Source organism: Thunnus albacares, chromosome 17 (assembly GCF_914725855.1).
Source record: "Thunnus albacares chromosome 17, fThuAlb1.1, whole genome shotgun sequence".
In the NCBI taxonomy this organism is placed as follows: domain Eukaryota; kingdom Metazoa; phylum Chordata; class Actinopteri; order Scombriformes; family Scombridae; genus Thunnus; species Thunnus albacares.
The window spans coordinates 27,576,998-27,596,106 of NC_058122.1; the positions used below are offsets into that span (position 1 = coordinate 27,576,998).

Sequence of the window (19,109 nt, forward strand, 5' to 3'; positions counted from 1 at the left end):
GTTGTTTAAAGTCTCCTATTATGCAGCAAAACATTGAAGTTGCATGAAACTGAAAGTCAAAAGTGCTTCTATCTGCGCTGAAAGTCCACACTGGAAGATGAAGAATCAGAGTCATAAATAGTCTCAACTGTCAACATCTGTTTTGTGTCTTTGTAGTCTTGAGCCGATAAATCATACAATCTTACAAATAGATAACAGCACACACTCTCAGACAGTCTCTCCCTGAAGGCGTTCCTGACGTTGCTCTCAGTTTTTCAAAAAAAATGTGTGACAGATGTGACAGAAATAGTTGTGTTAGGAATTAAAACACACCTGACCAATCACTGCCTGCGTTAGTGGAACAACTCAAGTTTCAACTCAGTTTCTAAAGCCGCGTTCAGACGAACCGACACATGGTCGTCTGGCAAAATACTCGAACCTGGCTCAACAAAAATAATTGTGTTAAACGCACAATATGTAATTTCAGCCGCCAGGGGTCTCAATCAAAACAATAACAAAAGACGAAGTGTGATGACGGTGTGAAGTAGCAAGGGATCATGGGAGTTGTTGTCTTCGTTGTTAAATAACCAGCTTCACCGGGATAGGATTACTCCAGTGTCCATCATTCAGGATGTTTTTACCGGCAGAGGTCTCCTCCTCTCCAGAACAAACGGACCTGGAGATTACAGGTAAAAACACTGAATAAAGCTGTTTCACCTAAAAAAAAATCAGTGTTTCTCCGACGATGTTCGGCGACCACCGGACGTCCGGTACGGGCTGTTAGCCGAACTGCTGCTAACACTTGTTCGGGTTATTTCTCTTTTAACTTTAGATCCAGACGTTCGGTCGGTTTCTCCCGGTAGCTGAATTATCCGCAGAGGTCTCCTCCTCTCCAAAAACACACGTACACGCAGATTAAAATCGTTAAAATGCTAATTAAAGCTGTTTCACCTAAAAAATCAATATTTCTCCGACGATGTTTGGCGACCACCGGACTTCCTGGAGGGGCTGTTAGCCGAGCTGCTGCTAACGTTTGTCCAGTTTATTTCTCTGATAACTTAAGATCCAGACGTCCAACGACTAAAATCCTTCTTCCAGTTAAAAGATATAGTTAAAAACCACCTAAATTTATCATGAAAATGTGGCTTAAAACTGAATGAAAGCCAATTTATAACAGTTTGTGTGGAACAACCACAACGCCGATGTATTATCTTGTATGTGTGTAAGTTACTCTTTGGTAGACGCCATTGTAGCGGACAAACACAGCGCCGCCGTATGCATCTGGTGCGTGTTTACTCTTTGGTAGAGGAGGTATGACGCCATTGACATGCGACCAAATGTAACGGACCGTTACTTTGATTAAATTACAGATTTGTCTGTTGTTTGTAGTTGTTTTTAGACATTTTAATGTGGAATAATTACATATTATACCTTTTAACTTTCCAGAATTGTGAAATCCTGTCTCGGTTTTGGCGTCTGATAAAGCTTCAAACTCTTGAATCTGTTATTCAAAGTGGATTTTCTGGATTGTGTTCTGTTGTCTCGATACCTGAAGCACTTCTTTTTGTCACAGGGTTGTTTTCAATCTGAACGCCCTGCTAATAGCCTCCAGTCTCTTATTAATCTACCGACTAAAAGATTTTTATTTATAAAACATAAGTTTAGTGCAGTTTAAGTGTTGGAAGAAATAAATAAATAAAAGGAAAACCTCAGTGTGAAATATTGAAAGCAAACGCATCTGAAGTTTAAGATAAAATGCTGCTCGACAAACTCGTTTTTTTATAAAAATCCACCTCAGCCGTCCCTCAGAACTGTCAACGGCTGAGGTCAAAGTTCAGCTCTCAGATATTTGTGTGTGTGTGTGTGTGTGTGTGTGTGTGTGTGTGTGTGTTTGTGTGTGTGTGTGTGTGTGAGCAGGTGGAGCTGCATTCCAAACTTTCAGCCTGAACTGTTATTGTGAAGCAGAGACACAACACTGTCATTCAGACCAGAATAAATAAAAAGACTCTTTCTCACACACACACACATCATATTATTATACTACTGTACTATTATACATGTACCTGCATGTTGGCAGTTTTAATGTTTTCTACAGACTAAGAGCTTCGTTTTCTCTGAAGTGGTTTAAGAGTCTTATTTAAAGGTTATTAGGATTCATTTTCTGGGCACTGTGAACAATAACTGTCGAGACATTTCACCCAAAAACAAAAATGTCGACCTCACCAAAGGCAGAGCGAGGCTAACGATGTTTAAGATCTTAGAAACATTATGTTTTCAATCAGCATTTTATAGGAAGGAAGTTGTGTGGACCAGACTACCGTAGATATCAATATCTTCTCTTTTGGAAGCATAGACTGTATAAAAATATGGACGTAGTTACCATGACGTCACCCTTTCGTTGGTTTCTGAAGAGCGGTTTTGAAGCTCAAAGCGAGCCGCTCCGGCCGTCGCCATCTTGGCAGTGTGTGACGCTGCCTAACTCCCAGCCAATCAAAAATGGGCAAAGAGGCGGGCCGAACGGCTGAAACAAGCCACCTAGCGGGTGGCGGACCTGTCACTCAAAGCAGCCATGTCCTTCATTATGCAGAACTTTACGGCTTAATAAATCCTTAAACGGGTGAGTTATAAAAAAATTCACCCCCCGTACAGTTGTCATGAAAGAGGAAATTAACTACAGAGACCAAAACCGTTGTTTGTACCAGACTGTAAACATGTTTATTTCTGCTGTAAAGTTGGACATTTTAACATGGGGGTCTATGGGGATTGACTCGCTTTTGGAGCCTCAAGTGGTCGTTCAAGGAACTGCAGTTTTTGGCACTTCCACATTGGCTTCATTTTTCAGCCCCAGAGGTTGCTGCTTGGTTGGAAGGTTTTTGTGATGTTATTGTTTGATTTTTGCTTTTCTCTGACAGGATGTTTATCACTCCCACCGCCCTAAAGAGAAACTTCACCTGGACAGCAACAACAATGAGAACTCCGTCCCCAAAGACTTCGACACCATCGACAGCAACAGCAACCTGGGAGCGCGATCCCAACGCCAACGTGTGCCGGTCGCAAACGCCAAACACAAACTGGATAAAGTCCAAGCGCAAGGTATGCTGGGAAAATCTGCAAACGAAGTCCTCAAGCACCCTCCCATCCAACCCAGAGGGACGGGACACAATCACAATCGCACCCACATCCGTAAACCCCACCCGCAGCTGCCCACCGTCCCGGCGCCGGCTCAGGGCTCCAATCAGGATCCGCCGTTCTACCCGTCGAAGAAGGCCGCCACGGCGCTGCCGCCCAGGCTGGAGCCGAGGAAGGAGCAGCCTCAGTGCGAGATTAACGGGAAGGAAGCCATCTCTGCTCTGTCCAGAGCAAAGACCCGCGAGTGTCGGCAGCAGATAGTGGAGGTCTACTGCAAACACAAAGACCGGGCGCTGATGCCCGAGAAAGTGCCGCGCTACTGCCCCGTCGAAGGTGAGATCAATACACACAATACACAGATAGAGATGATAAACATGACGTCATTTATGGACAAAACTTTGTGTCAAGTATCAAATTGGTTTCTCATAATGAAGAGAACATGTTTTTCCTTATTACGATACAGTTTTCTGATCATATCTTTCATCGTGACAAACATGGGTTCGGTGTCTCCGATAGCGACGCGGAGTGGACAACATCCATCAGAGAGTCTTTACGCTGATAAAAGACACAACTCTGCTGCTTTTGAAACCTGCTTCTCTCGTCATTTGTGGTGTTAAAGCAAAACAGAGCAACTGCAGGATTTCTTAATAACAGATATATTTGATTTTTAGAATTCAAACTGCATCTCATGGACATGAACCATCAAGATAAATGAGCTGTGTAAGCGGCGTGTATACTGTATGTAACCATGGAAACAGGCATGCACATCAGCACGTAACAATCAGGAAGTGAAAAGCAGTTAAAACAGCACTTTGCTGTGCTCGTGTCAGTCCTCATGAACACTGAGTGAAATGTAATGACCACATCATAATTATCCATATATATAAATATACATGTATAAATATATGGATATTTATAACTAAATGTATAGATTATACTGTAATAATAATAATTTCTTCATGAGACAAAATTAATCTGCAACTGTTTTGATAAACGATGAATCATTTCAGCCTCTCAGATGTGACGATTTTCAGTTTTTCTTCATCATATACGACATTAAACTGAACATCTTTTGGTTTTGAACTGTCAATCAAACAATAATCAAGCAAAATATAAAACATCACTGTGGCCTTGTGAACACCAAGCACACTAACTACATGATTAATATAGAAAATAATTGGCAGATTAATCAATCATGAAAATAATCTAAGTAGTTGCAGCTCGATTATTGATTTATTTTGTGTCTTTTTCCTCAAATTAAATTTCAAATTTCTTATAAAAAAAAATGACTCAAAACGACGATTATTCAAATAGTTCAAATAGGTGATTAATTTTCTGTCGATTTGGCTAAAAAGGAAGATGAATCTTCTTCTTCTAGCTTCTCAACTTTAAAGCGTCTCCAACGTTTCTTTGACGCTGCTGCAGTAAAAACTGAATATCTTTGGGTTTTGGACTGTTGGTCACCTCAGACTGTAGAGGAGCGTTTAGGTTAAATTCATAGAAAAAGGGCTGATCTTACATGATGATATATGATATTTCCAAGTTCCAGGCAGCCTGTAGTTATGGGAGTATTCCAGAGTATGAGCACGCAGAGTTAGCTTACATGTATTAACCTATGATTTAAGGACTTTTCTTGTGAACATGACCGATGACTGAGCCAGACGACAAATGAAAGGGTGACAAGCTGGAAGGCAGAAAGTCAAGGAATGGGGCAGCGGCTGCTTTAAAGTGGCAAGATTGCATTTTTTTTTTCTTCTTTTTCTTCCAAATTTACCCTTTTTTTTGAGAAACATTTTGAACTTGGCACGTGCCACAAGCCGTGGAGAGGCATCCCGTTGGCTGCCAGCTCTATTTTCAAGAACTGAAAGCATGAATGGACAGAGTGAGGCAGCTCGCCACGAGGATGATACTCCTCCTCAGCGTAATTACACCCTAATTAAACAAGCAGTTTGTAGTCTTATTTTTGGAATGGCTGACTAATGATTTACTTGTAGTCGTGCTCTCAGAACCACCCTGAGCCGTTTGAGGTTTAATTTATATGATTATAGGTTGCTTTGATGATACACTAGTCATTATATCCGCAGACTGAAGCAGAAACAGATGATTTGGTTCGTGTTGAGTTTGACTGACGTTTGCTCTCCGGCTTCACAAGAGGGTTTCTGAAGTAAACTTGGGTGTTTCTGAGCTCATGCAGGCCCCCCTCCCCCCCCCCCCCCCCCCCCGTCTCCTTGCCTGAGCCGCCAGATTACAGTTATTTCTCCTCAAACTCCCAATCCCAGCATGCCCCACGGCCCGGGACGGTCACTAATTAGGCCAAGCAGGCCTCAACCGGCGCCCTCTTTTAGAGCTAGCATGATGATGGAGAGGCATTAGGCTGTCAGAGGGTTTTTTGTATATACAAGAGGCAGATTTAGCTCTTAGACCGACCACAGGGGGGAAGATTTCCAGGAAAGACAGAAGTGAAGATGAAGGACGAGAGCGGAGAGTGACGCCGTCTTTCACCTGATGAGCTGGAGAGAATATGCAAGAACATTTTTCATATTCTTCTCCTAAAGCCGTCAGACTTCCTGTCAGGTTTGTAGTAAATCTCTGGTTTCAGCCTGATGAACGTCACCTGTTCATGAGGAGCTGAACCTTCCTGAGACACACACACACACGCACACACACACACAAACACTAGGGATGTGCCCGAACACAAATACATTATTCGGCAAAACACAAATTATGGGGAATATTTGTTTCATACAAATATTTTAAAAACATTTGTTAGTTAGAGGTCTGTGATCTGGGAGACTGCAGAGACCCGGTGTGGGGACCTCCTTTATAAGGTAGTTTATTTATGAACACTTATTGTAACGCGTAATAAAAACAAAAACAGGATTTTTAAGCCTCTTTCCACTTTCATTCGAATACAAATACAAATAATTCTGCTGCCTCAACAGATACAAATACTGGACCCTCTGCACATCTCTAACACACACACAGAGCGATAAATGACTTTAAATAATAACAGGAAGTGAGGAAACACCAGATAAAAGATTAGAAATAGATAAAAACTCAATGAAAAAAAAAACGTCCATATAAGGCGACCTGTTCTTCTCTGTTTCACCCAGAAAGATTGAAAAGAAGAATTTAAAACCAGCAGACACATTGATCAGCGTCAGTCGTCGTATTAAAGGAGCTGAAACTGTTAGAAAACATGAATCCATCAGAGCAGCTGTGACAGAAATAAAGAAGTTAGACGCTAAAAAAAACGTCTTTCTAAAGCAAAAACACACCAATGAGACTCATACGAGAGGCGTCATGTGACCATCAGAGATATTATAGAGAATATTACAGCTGATGCTACACTGTCAACATGATGCTGTTTATTACTGACAGAAACATCTGCACTTTGAAAAAAGGATGACGATGATATGGTGACCAGAATATTAATTTTAGTTGATTTCGGTATCATATGTAAACTTTGATTTAATTCGGATTAAGACATTATGATTTCAGGGTTTTTTTGTCTGTACATGACTCGTAGGTCAGCTTAAATCACTCGTACGTGACTCTTAAGAACAAATCTGTTGGTTCGACTGCTTCTTGCATGAGGCCTGTTGACACCCCCCCCCCCCCCCCCGGAAGTTTTCATGTTGGAGAGACTGTGTGTTCATATTGCTGGCTGTTGCTTCAGCAGGTGCGTCTTTATGGGAGAAACTCTTAAACTCTTAAAAAAAAAACAAAAAACCTGCACGACATCTCTAGCTGTTGCTAGAAAGCACGAGTGACTCTGAAGTCAGCTGGAAGAGGTTTCTGTCATTTAACAAGACCAAAACGCAGCTTTTTTTTTTTTTTTTTTTTTTTTTTGGCCTGCAGACTAAAAAGCGTGGTGGTGGCTGCAGCATCATGCTACGGGGATGTTCCTCCGCCGCTGGCGCTGAGAGGCTTGTGAGGGTAGAAGGAGAAATGAATGCAGGACATGTGAGAAACCTTGTCACTTGGGCCAAAGCCACACAAGAATGAGGAGTCCAGATCTCAGTACGATCCAGAGTTTGTGACAGAGCTTGAGCAGTTTTTTTGCAAAGAAGAACGAGGGAAAAATTGACCAGAGGTGCAGAGACGTGTCCGAACCGACTCGAGGCTGCTGCCAAAACTGTAGGATATATATTAAACACTGACTGAGAGGAGGTGAAGACTTCTGCAAACAAGTATTCTGTCTAGAATTTGTCATTAAATCTCCTTTTATTCAATGTTGAAATACAATAAAACATAAAAACTTGCAGGGGGTGATGAACACTTACTTCACTACATGAAAGCATGAATTAAGAATCACTTTGAAGGATGCTTTGTGTCTCATCAGCTGATACCTTCGTCTCCTCCTCCGTGCAGGTAAGACTAATGTGAACGTACCTTGGGATGAGGAGCCCTCCTCGGATTCCGCCGCTCGCCCGGCGCCGGTGCGGATCGCCTTCGTCCTCGTCATCCACGGCCGAGCCTCGCGTCAGTTCCGGCGTCTCTTCAAAGCCATCTACCACACCTCCCACTACTACTACATCCACGTAGACCAGGTCAGACTTTCACATATCGTTCTGTGTGAACAAGAACGTCTGCTGGGATGAGTTTCCGTTTAATTTCCATCATGTTCATGTTAGCTGTAACACAGGAAGAGCACTGATTGGTTCCTTGGTGTGCTATAATGTTAGCTGTTAGCTCTCAGTGGGATCAGCAGTACCATTCGATAAAGGCTGAGAAGATAATTGTACGATGTAACCTTCCTGTGTTTCCCTCTCAGAGGTCCAATTACCTCCACCGAGAGGTGTCGCTGCTGGCCAGCCAGTACCCGAACGTTCGGGTGACTTCCTGGCGGATGTCCACCATCTGGGGCGGGGCCAGCCTGTTGACCATGTACCTGCGCAGCATGGAAGACCTTCTCAAAATGTCCGACTGGTCCTGGGACTTCTTCATCAACCTCAGCGCTGCGGACTACCCCATCAGGTGAGAGACCGGGTCAGACAAGAGGAAGCAGGAAGTAAAGTTTAAACTGAGCAAATATTTCAGGTGAGATGTGTTTGATGTTGGTTGTCGGGAGAGCAGCTTTACAGAAGCTAAACGTGAGGAGCAGCTGTTGTTTCTAGAAGCCTAACAGGTAAAACTGTATCGGCCTAAATTTAACAAAAAGATGAAAAAGAGCTTTTTAAAGATACAACATACTTTCACACTGTTGGGAGATTCTGTTAATCCAAGCAGAAGAGAGTCTTCATGCTTCCATTAAAGCAGAACGTAACACACACACACACACACACACACACACACTCTCTCACCTGTCAGGCTGCTGGAAGCATCAACAACAATCTTTTGTCCAGCAGATATCATGTTTCTCTTTGTTGCATCATCTGTAGCAGCAGTAAGTTTTGGCTACTTGACAGATTTGTATTGTGTGTGTTCAGAAGCTGCTGCAGGTTAAACCGAGTGAACCGAACACTCTTAACAGACTCACTAAAAAACACACTGAAGAAACCTGCTAGCCTAGCAACATTAAGGCTATAAAACAACCCATAATGCAACACTCTTGGCTCTGTAGGAGCCTGTGCTACAGCTGTACTGTCTCCATTCAGAGAGAAGATCTGATGTTGTGATAATTTAATTGTCTCGTCTATGAACTCTCAGGATAAAACATCATCTTTAACAGAATTTCTCAGGTTTTGTTCTTTTGCTTAAAGACAAAAAAGGCAGAAATTGTCTCTGAAACGGACGCAGCTGAAAGGTTTTGTTTTATGTCCCTGTGGAAGAATGTAGGAGATTAACCAATGATGTCAACGTTCCTGCCAAAGCCACATTGATTTATTAAAACACTGTGTCAGCTAATGGCCACTAACCAGTGTCCTGGCAGCCCGGCGGGCCTTGTTTGGTTTGTTTAAGGTCTTATGGATCAGGTTACGTGGCCGATAGACCACAAGTGCATTGAGTGTGAATGGATCGGGGGGGGGGGGTCTATAGCTTTGAAGCAGAGCCCTTTTTTAATGGCTGTCTTGCTGCTTGGGGATTTGAGGGAAGCGGTATTTGTTGAGGAAAGAGCTCGGCTCGGTGATCAGCGGAGAGATATCGACCGATGATGGTTCGCAGTAAAGAAACGAGGTTACATACGGAGGTTCGTGTTCGGCTCGTCGGTCTGTTTTAATCGGTGCAGAGATGTTGAGGATGACGTCCAGCAGGTATCCTACTCAAAGCAGCTCTGGGCTTAAAACAGATCCACGTGCACCTGTAGGGCTGCAACTAACAATTATTTCCATTATCGATTTATTTGTAGATTATTTTCTGGATTAGTTGATCGGTCTAAAATGTTCATCACTGTTTCCCAAAGCCCGAGATGACGTCCTCAAATGTCCACAAGATATTTTTATTTAGTAATCGATTAATGGACTAAGACTATTAAATAAATAACACACAGACAGACATTACATAGTGTTACAGCAAGAAGAACACGTTTTCATTTGGGCTCCTTTAACCCTCCTGTTGTCTTCGGGTCAAATTTGACCCGTTTTCATATGTTTTTATATCAGAAATATGGATTTCTTTCATCTAATCGCCTGAAAATCACATGGATGGTTCCATACCACACACTTAACAAGTAAAAGTAATGATCACTACTTTATTAAAATTTATAGCATCTGTAGACGTTTGTCCTCCAGAGTAAAAACTGACCTGAGAGGATAAAAGTTTCGCAGTCGTCGGGACGACAACAGGAGGGTTAAAACAACCATCGCAACCAAACCAGAGATGAAACTTTAGCAGATGTTGAGCTTTGAGTTTTCATATTTCCTGCAGCTCTACAGGGGTTAAACTGGGTGTTTGGTTTAGAGCTGAACGTATTCATCGATTGGCAGGAAATTAATTGGCAACTATTACAATAAATCAAATAATCGTTTTTTTTTTAAGAAAGAATTCCAAATAGTGTTTTTGTTTCCTACTTTCATGCTTTTCTTTGTCAAACATGAACTGAAACTCTTCGGGTTTTGGACTGTCAGTGACGTCACTTTGGGCTTTTTTTCACTATTTTCTAACAATTTAAACACAAAACAGTCGACAGAGTGAGTCAGCAGATTAATCAATGATGAAAACAATCGTTAGTTACATCACTAAACCTCTGTGAGCAGCTTGTGTTGCTGCCTTGTTGAAATACGTTACTCATCCTGAACTCTTTCCCCAAAACTAAACCAGACTAACGTTTAACCTGAACCAGCGTCTGAGGAGGTTCAGACGGTGAAATGTTTGTATCTTCAGGGTTTTTCTTCATCTCTCTTACTCTTCATCGCTCTTCATAAGAATGGAAAAAAACAAACACACTGATCTTCTGCTGTCCTCTCTCTCATCAGAGCGACTGTTTGAACACGCTTCCAGCTAAAATCCATAGCAGAGCCGCAGCGTTAGCACAGCGCCGTCAATACATGACGTCACCGAGCCACAACATGGAGACTGAGTCAATGCATCTGTGTGTGTGTGTGTGTGTGTGTGTGTGTGTGTGTGTTTGTGTGTGTGTGCGTGTGTGTGCGTGTGCGTGTGTGTGTGTTAGTACTAGCTGTCAAGAGAAGGTCACAAAAACTTTTAAATGTCATAAACAGAACATCAACTGGATGATAATTCAATATCTGACAGGACGACGGACAATTTGTCAAACATTGATTCTTTATTTTCAGCTAAATGTGACTTTTTTTTGGCTTTTGAGCCTTAAAAATGAAGCAATATCCTCTTGTGACAGGTTGCAAGAAGATCAACTAAAAAGTGATTCTATGTTGTTTAATTCAGTTTTTAGAGGAAATCTGTTCAGTGTTTTACAATTTAAAAAAAAGGAGAATTGGAGAAAAGCTGTAATTTCTGTCGCAGAAATATGTTTCTTTTCTTCTTTTCTACCTTATTAATCATCTCACGATTCGTCAGATTTGTCTCACAACCACTGAGCTAAAAGAAAAGAGAAGATTCGTACTTTTACCTGAAAGCTGTAAAGACATTTATGAGTTAAATCATCCGTGGTATCAAAGCCTGCAGAACATAAGACGTTTAAGTTTTCTATTTCTGGAGGTGAAAATGTGAAACGTAGAGTCTGCAGCTCAGCTCTGACAGTCTGAAAGGTCATAATTTGCAGGGAGAAAAAAAAAAAAAAAGTCTTTAGATGAGAAACATTTTATGTGATACTTTAAACTTCTAGAAATTCAGCTTCCTTACATCCACCTCACAGTTCATTCTTTAAAAACATCATGCAGAAACATGAGTTTATGGCATTTGTGTGAAATCTTTAATATCTCCAGTAGACAGTAATCTTTTTATATTTACAGTATATAAACGGTGTTGCTGCTGAGAAACGAGCTACAAAATACAGATTAGAATGATGGAAAGTGACTGCAAACAATCAATGCGGCTTTTCTCTTGTTGTTTGCTGATGTATACAAAAAAAAAAGTTCAAATGAAATGTAAATAATAGGTTAAACTTTTATAATCCCCCCAAAACATGTCATCAAGAAGCTCTGTTTCTGCACCGCAGTAAGTCATTTGATAATTAGCTTTTATTTTGAAGTTTGCAATTAAGAATAAAAGAAGTTTCTCAGTTTGATGAATTCAGTTAGATGCACAACCAGCAGCAGCTCCAGTCAGACGTGACGCCTGCGCTTCGTCTCAACCACTGTAATCAAATGTAATCAGAGCGACGCGTGCGTCTGTCTGCCGTCCCGTCTCCTCGTTAGGACCGACACCAGAGCTGAGCCGTGTCGTGTCGTGTCGTGTCGTGTCGTGCGGCGTGTTCACACAGCCGCTGCCTCGGCTTCAGGGCCCGCACGCTGCAGATTAACCGTTTCCTCTCCAGCTTGGAAGAGGAAGCTTAAATAAACTCGGTCCAGCTGTGACACGGAGCGGCTCTGAATGGAAGAGAGACACGTTGCATCCTGGGTAGATGTGTATCAACAACCCTCCTTTTTAAACACTGTTTAAATAATGTGCATGAGTCCGTTTTATGTCTTTCTTCTTCTTCTTCTTCATGTGGCCAAACACAGACGACGGCACATTAAAGTCTGCGGTTCTTTTTTGTGTCTTGCGTCAGAGCCGGAGGTCTCATGTTGCACAGTGTCAATATGGACGAAGTAGATAAACACTCAATAAAAGTCAATAAAAGTCTCTGTTGATATTTCTGCTTTGTTGTTTGGATCTAAACGTGACGTAATAAATGGTTGACAGTGATCGTGTGAGATCAGATATGATTATTGATCAGCCATGCAAACAGCTCTGACAAGACAAACAACTACGACCCGCGAGGGAAGGGTCATGTGACCGACGGAGACGGTCGAAGGTGATAGGAGGCTCAGTAGATAATCTAAAATAACATTTATGGTCCCCGGAGGGAAATATGTCTGCTTATGTCAATCATAACCACACAAAGTCTGAACAACAGCCATCAAACATCTGGTGCAAAAGAACAAATCATACAAAGATAAAAGACGGACAAAATAAATAAATCAATAAATAAATAAATAAATCCAACCAGCAGCAGAGATATTGTACATGCTTGTGTAGTTGTAACTCAGTCAAAGAACAACAACACGACCGCTGCTGGAAAACGAGTAAAACCGCCGTAAAGAGAAACACGTCAGTCAGTCTGAGCACCGTCAGCCCGGCGGCGTGTTTTCCTGTGATGTCACATCTCCAGCTCGATCGATCAGATCAGGGTTTAGATCATCTGTGATGATTATTGGCTGAGTCGCGGATGATTGACGGCTGTCGTCTGTCTCTCCTCAGGACCAATGAACAGCTGGTGTCTTTTCTGTCCAAATACCCCAACATGAACTTCATCAAGTCTCACGGCAGAGACAACGCACGGTAGGAGAGTCCCCTTTTTCCTCTGATGATGATGATGATGATGATGATGATGGCTTATTCTCTCTAGTTTGGAAGTAGTATTAGTTTTTGCAGTTATTGTAGATAAATGATTGGTTCCCAGCCCTCTAGATTATTTTGATACTGCAAAAAATGCAAAAAAAAAACTTGAGATATTCAAAAATGTTCAATTTAAAGGGTTTCAATCCAAAAAAAGTTTGCTCTAAATGTGAAACATGGAGGTTAAATTATCCAGAAACTGATGTTGTCGCAGCTGAAAACATCAGCTTGTGTAGTTTTGGTGTGAAAGGAAACTAAATACCAGACACACAGATTCTTTTACAGTCCAACTGCCTTTAATGAACCACTGAAGCGTATGAATACAGACTCCAAGAGAAACACACTGAACAGTTCACACAAACACCTCCAGTACAGTCACACTTCTCTGTCTGCAGACGCCTGTTTCCTGCAAGATAATCGATAATATTTCCATACATGGAGTCAGTCACGTCCAGTTCTTGTATTTACTTCCCTTTTCCAACGATGGTTTCTGTAGAATCGGGGTCACCGCGTGTCAAACACTTCAGATAACCTTTTCTATTTCTCCTTTCATAACGGACGAGACGCTAACAAGGTTCAAGACATCCGACCTAAAACAGAACAGTGTGGTTACAACATGTGAAAGGTCAAAGCTGATCACATGTCTACACTGGATCATCAAACAGTTCACTTCTAATGTCATTTTTCCCTCCACACTCATTAAGCTTATCTCTTTTTTTTCTCTTTTTTTTAGATTTAGTATAATAATAATTCTATATTAGCAGAACTCCTTTTATACATACAATTTATTCCAAATATACAGACCAGTCCTCATACATGTACGGAGGATTTATGAAGACAAATAAAGAAAAACAAAAGTAAAGTTAAAAACTGAGCGTGAACGGAAGCTGTAGATGTTGTAGATGGTGTGTTTATATAAGAGAAGAAGAACGGTGGAGGACTAAAAAAAAGAAACTAAATAAATTATAATAATAATAGAAAAAAATCTAAATCTAAATGTTTTAGTCTGTGAAGTCAAAAAAAAATTAAACTGTTAAAGAAAAGAAAAAGAAAAAGAAAAGCTTCTTGATTATCAACTAAAGTGACTTTAAAAACTGTAAAACTATTTTACAATCATTAAAAATGACTGATGTACAACTCTAGATTTATAATATTTAAATCTGTTTAAGTCACAGATGATTCATCTGCTGCCTGTTATATGTTCTGGTTGTAGCTGCAGTTTGTTGGAGCTGCAGTATATTTAGATTTATTGGTTCAAATACGTCGTCAGGACGTCTTTTTCTCAGAGTAAAACTACGCCTGACTTCTCACATAAACTAATATTATATAATTTTGGTTTAGTCTTCATTGAGTTTCTCGTGTAATTTAGTTGCATCCAGTGAAATTAAATGTATTTTTAGGTTTAGACACAGATTTAGTCTTGAAGTTCCATTAACTGCACAGTCAACAGGTTTTAACAGCTTTACTTTAGTTGTTTTAGTTTGTTTTTTGTTCATTATTTATTTTAGTTAATTAACTGTTTTTCTCTCTATAGTTCAGCTGTAAATGTGTCTCTTTAAATGATTTTAATCATTCCCAACTGTCGGCTCAGTTTCATCCGTAAACAGGGTCTGGACCGTCTCTTCTACGAGTGTGACACCCACATGTGGCGCCTCGGGGACCGAAAGATCCCAGAGGGCATCGCGGTGGACGGAGGCTCTGATTGGTTCCTGCTCAACCGGGTCTTTGTGGATTATGTGGTGAACTCCCGAGACGAGCTGGTCAGCAGCATGAAGCGCTTCTACGCCTACACACTGCTGCCTGCCGAGGTGACACACACACACACACACACACACACACACACACGCAGGAACACACACAGACACACACACACACAGGAACACACACACACACTCACACACGCAGGAACACACACAGACACACACACACACAGGAACACACACACACACACTCACACACGCAGGAACACACACACACTCACACTCACACACACACACACACACACACACACACACACACACTCACACACATCCTCATACACACACACACAGGAACACACACACTCACACACACTCACACATACACACATCCTCACACACACACACACTCACACACACACACACACTTACACTTCAGTAACCCTTCAGTCGCTCCATGAAGATACAGAGAAAGTCTTGTTTCCACTTTAGTAAGAATTTAGCCAAATATAAATAAAATGCAGATATCAGATGTTTGCAGCTTCTGTCTCCGAGATGAAAACATTAATATCAACTGTAAAATCAAAGATAATCAATAGTTTTATTTATCTCTGGACCAGAAACAGGTTTATTTACTGTATAAAGGGTCAAAAACAGATATTTAGCATCAATAAAACAACACAGCTGAACTCGGTTTATTTCTTGCAAGTAAATATTGATTAGAGCCGATACAATCAGTCAAATAATTGATCCGAATGATCTGATCAACAAACATCTACTACACACTTGTCATTCTAAATGTATCCAGAGAAAAATAAATAAGATGAGACTCATTCATAAAGCTAAAAATCATAAAAGGCTTCACATTGAAAACATCAAACACACGTGATAGTAACAACAAAATACAAAACATAAATATTAATGTTTAATAGACTTATACACCTGTCTGATACAACAGCTCTGACATAAATTCTACTTTTATGAAGCTTATATATTTTTAGTTTTTGTTGACGTTGTCAGAAAGCTGATAGTTCTTTATTGTTGAGGTCATAGTGGGTGATGCTGGACTGGAGTGTATTATATTGAAAGGTGTTCTGAATATTTTGTCCATCTCATGTCAGCGGCGCCCAGAATGAGTCTGACGTTTCTGTACAACTAAAATATGAAATACATTCCCTCTCATCAGGGTGGCTCAGTGATCCGCCAGCTAGCGGCTAAAAAAGGTTCGACTGTAACCAACCAACCAGTCACTGAGACGACAAATTCATGCCCTATTAAAACAGAGCAACATACAAATAGACACACATATTGTAGCTGAAGCAGTGGTGGCAGCTGCAGCCACAGGGGTGATCTCCTCCTCCTCCTCCTCCTCCTCTCTCTCTCTCATTAAGAGCCAGTGGTGGTGGTGCTCTCTCTCCCACATCTGACAGCTCCACTGGCGATGACTCTGCAGGCTCAGGCTCGGTCACAAATCCAAGTTTGCTTTGCAGAAACTTTTTTTTTTTTAGCAGGTAGCTCATTCATTTTGTTAGCTAGCATGTTAGCTAGCTAGCCCGGTACCTATGTAACACACAGTAATCTAGCAAACACTTAATTCATAATCACATTTTATTGGATGTCAGATTGTGATTAGATTTAAAGATCCAACATGTTAGAATAGATTTACCGTAATACCTGGCTTAGACGTTACCACTTTATTACCATAACACCTGAAAGTGGAAGGACAAAAACCTCCAGTTGTCCCTCCTGTTCCAGCACCAGTTCCTCATATATGTTAAATATTAGGAACACTCCGCTCCAGTCCACCATCACTCACCAACACCTCAATCATAAACGTAAAGTAGAATTATCACCTTTCTGACAATGTCAACAAATATAATTAGATTGCACAGGTGTTCCTAATAAAGTGCTCTGTGAGGGTTTGTTGGCCAGAACACAAATAGTCTCCCAGCTACATGTGAGTCAGTGTGGGCTCTCCACCAGTCCAGAGGATAATGGTGGTGGTGGTGGTGCACCAGGAGAATCAATCAGGAGACAAATGTGTTTAAAACTTGTCTGTCTTTCTCTCCACCTACAGTCATTTTTCCACACCGTGCTGGAGAACAGCGCCCACTGTGAGTCCATGGTAGACAACAACCTGCGGCTCACCAACTGGAACCGCAAACTGGGATGTAAATGCCAGTACAAGCACATCGTGGACTGGTGCGGCTGCTCGCCCAACGACTTCAAGCCCTCCGATCTGCCGCGCTTCCAGGTGAGAAATGACTCAAAAACATGTTTCTTCTTGTTCCTTCAGTTGGATGTTTGTTCTTCTTCTCTGTGCAGAATGATTGAAGTTTCTCACCTGTAATCTGAGTTTAACACATGTACCTACGAGCAGGATTTGTGACATCACAACTAGTTTGGAGCCAATCGTGGTCCAGTATATCTGGTGTCCAGCAGGAAAGAGAAGAGAAGATATGGGTGTAATTTTAAAGCAGCTATATTCGATATTTTTTTATAATAACAGTCTGATGTGTCAGTGTGTAATGTGTTGGTTGTGGCTCGTAGTGATGAACCTACAGAGAATTATCAGAGACTCTGCAGCTTTACGGAGCTTTATATTTATGAGTTTCAGCTCATTGTTTATCTGTTCTGGTTCACTCTCAGCGTCTCATAGCGTCGTTTTCAGAGATAAAGCTGTAAAAAGCCGCTGTACACTACCTGCTCAGCACCAAACAGACACAGTTAGCTGTAGACTAGCTGGTGAACATAGTGGAGCATTTAGCAGCTAAAGAGCCAGATATTTCCCTCAGGAGTTGGTAGAGAGCAGAAACAGAAGCTAAAAGAGAGTGAATATTGGACTCACATTCACCAGGTGGACAGAAACATGACTCCACATGAATGATAATGTTGCTCCGTAACTGCTGGATGTGGAAATAAGCTTCAACATATCAGCTGAAAAGCTGATGATTTGTCAGTGTTGAGTTCACTACAAATGGATAAAACATCAGTTAATGTAGGTTTAAGAATTTTAACAATGTAATCAAACTGTCCATATCAGAAAATAACAGTATGTTGGATTTTTTTTCTTTAAAAAACATGATTACTTGCTTTTCCAACCACACTTGGCTACATAAATAATGTTCATCTCATTTGAACCTCTCAGTAGTCACGAAGCTTTCCACAGCTGATCATTTTGTGGATTTTTTTTTATGTAATATAGCTCTATAAGCCTGGCAGAGGACAGACAGATTACAGTCATCACGCTAGTAACTCTGGACCTTCATGCAGTCTACTACCCAGCCTCTCCTCTCGGGGCCACGGTGGCCTAGGACCAGAATAGCTTCGTATTCACAAATTAGCAGTGCTGCTTTCACGTACAGAAGGCGGTCCTTGGCTCCCTGTAACGGCAGACCTAAAGACAGCGTCTGTGGTCGAGCTACCGATGGTTTCTATAAGGACAACTAATCTTGGAAACAGCTGTAAGCTGAGGCGGAGAGTATTTTTAGAGCTTTGTAGCGAGTTGCCGCTGAGGTTTCTAACGTTGTCATTACCATAATGCCGGGGTTGGCCTGCTAGAAAGGCGGCTCAGAGTCCTGGAAGACAGAGTTCAGGGTCGCACATGTACAGTATGTATAGTACAGTGCACACACTACTGTTACATTATTTAACCAGTGAGACTCTGTGAGATTAGGAATTAGATATAGAAACGATCAGCTGATTAATCGATATGATATCTATGATGAGATAATCGATTACTCATCTTTTGGTCAAATGACAAAATGTAAATGTAATTATTTGTTTTCATCTTCTCAGATGTGAGTATTCACTGTTTTCACTGTCTTGTTGTGCTACATATCACAACTTTTATACGACATTGTAATATAACTTCAGTATAAAGTCCAGAGGTTGTGATATGAAGCACAACAAGCTAGTGAAGCTGTAAAGGGTTCCTGCACATGCTCAGTCGCGTCTGCCGTACACAGAACTACTCTCCAGAGACTGAAAACATGATGCTGTTATTAGTGTTTGGAGCCGTTTCTAAACAAACTAACGTGACCAAACTCTTCATGATGAAGGAACATGTCGCCCAGTGCAGCGCTGTGACTCACTGATGGGTTTTTAATCGTTTTTTTTTAATATATCAGGATATACACACACAATACTTGTTAGTAGATCAGTTCATTGTTGTTTAGATTTGTTGAGCCTCCTTTAACTTGATGGTTGGAAGATACAACAGTTGTATAGAGGTTTAGAGGAGATCCGTAGAGTAAACTGCAGAGATCAGTCAACGCTGTTTGACACTGACATGTAGAGCAGTTATCTTAGACCCTCGTCACAAGAACGTTCTTTGCTGTGGAACGTCTCCTGACCCCTAACGCTAACCTGAGAAACTCTCAAACCACAGAGCTTTACTGT

The 19,109-nt window shown here is 41.2% G+C and overlaps 1 protein-coding gene across 1 annotated transcript in view; it reads left to right on the forward strand.

The window, feature by feature from the left end:
- The window catches only part of LOC122966740 (xylosyltransferase 1-like), a 47,925-nt gene that overhangs the window by 14,829 nt on the left and 13,987 nt on the right, over window positions 1-19,109 (forward strand). The window contains exons 2-7 of the mRNA XM_044331062.1: window positions 2,892-3,441; window positions 7,483-7,661; window positions 7,886-8,088; window positions 12,874-12,954; window positions 14,603-14,819; window positions 16,786-16,962. Of these exons, the coding sequence (XP_044186997.1) occupies window positions 2,892-3,441; window positions 7,483-7,661; window positions 7,886-8,088; window positions 12,874-12,954; window positions 14,603-14,819; window positions 16,786-16,962 (1,407 nt within the window). The remainder of the gene's footprint in view (window positions 1-2,891; window positions 3,442-7,482; window positions 7,662-7,885; window positions 8,089-12,873; window positions 12,955-14,602; window positions 14,820-16,785; window positions 16,963-19,109) is intronic.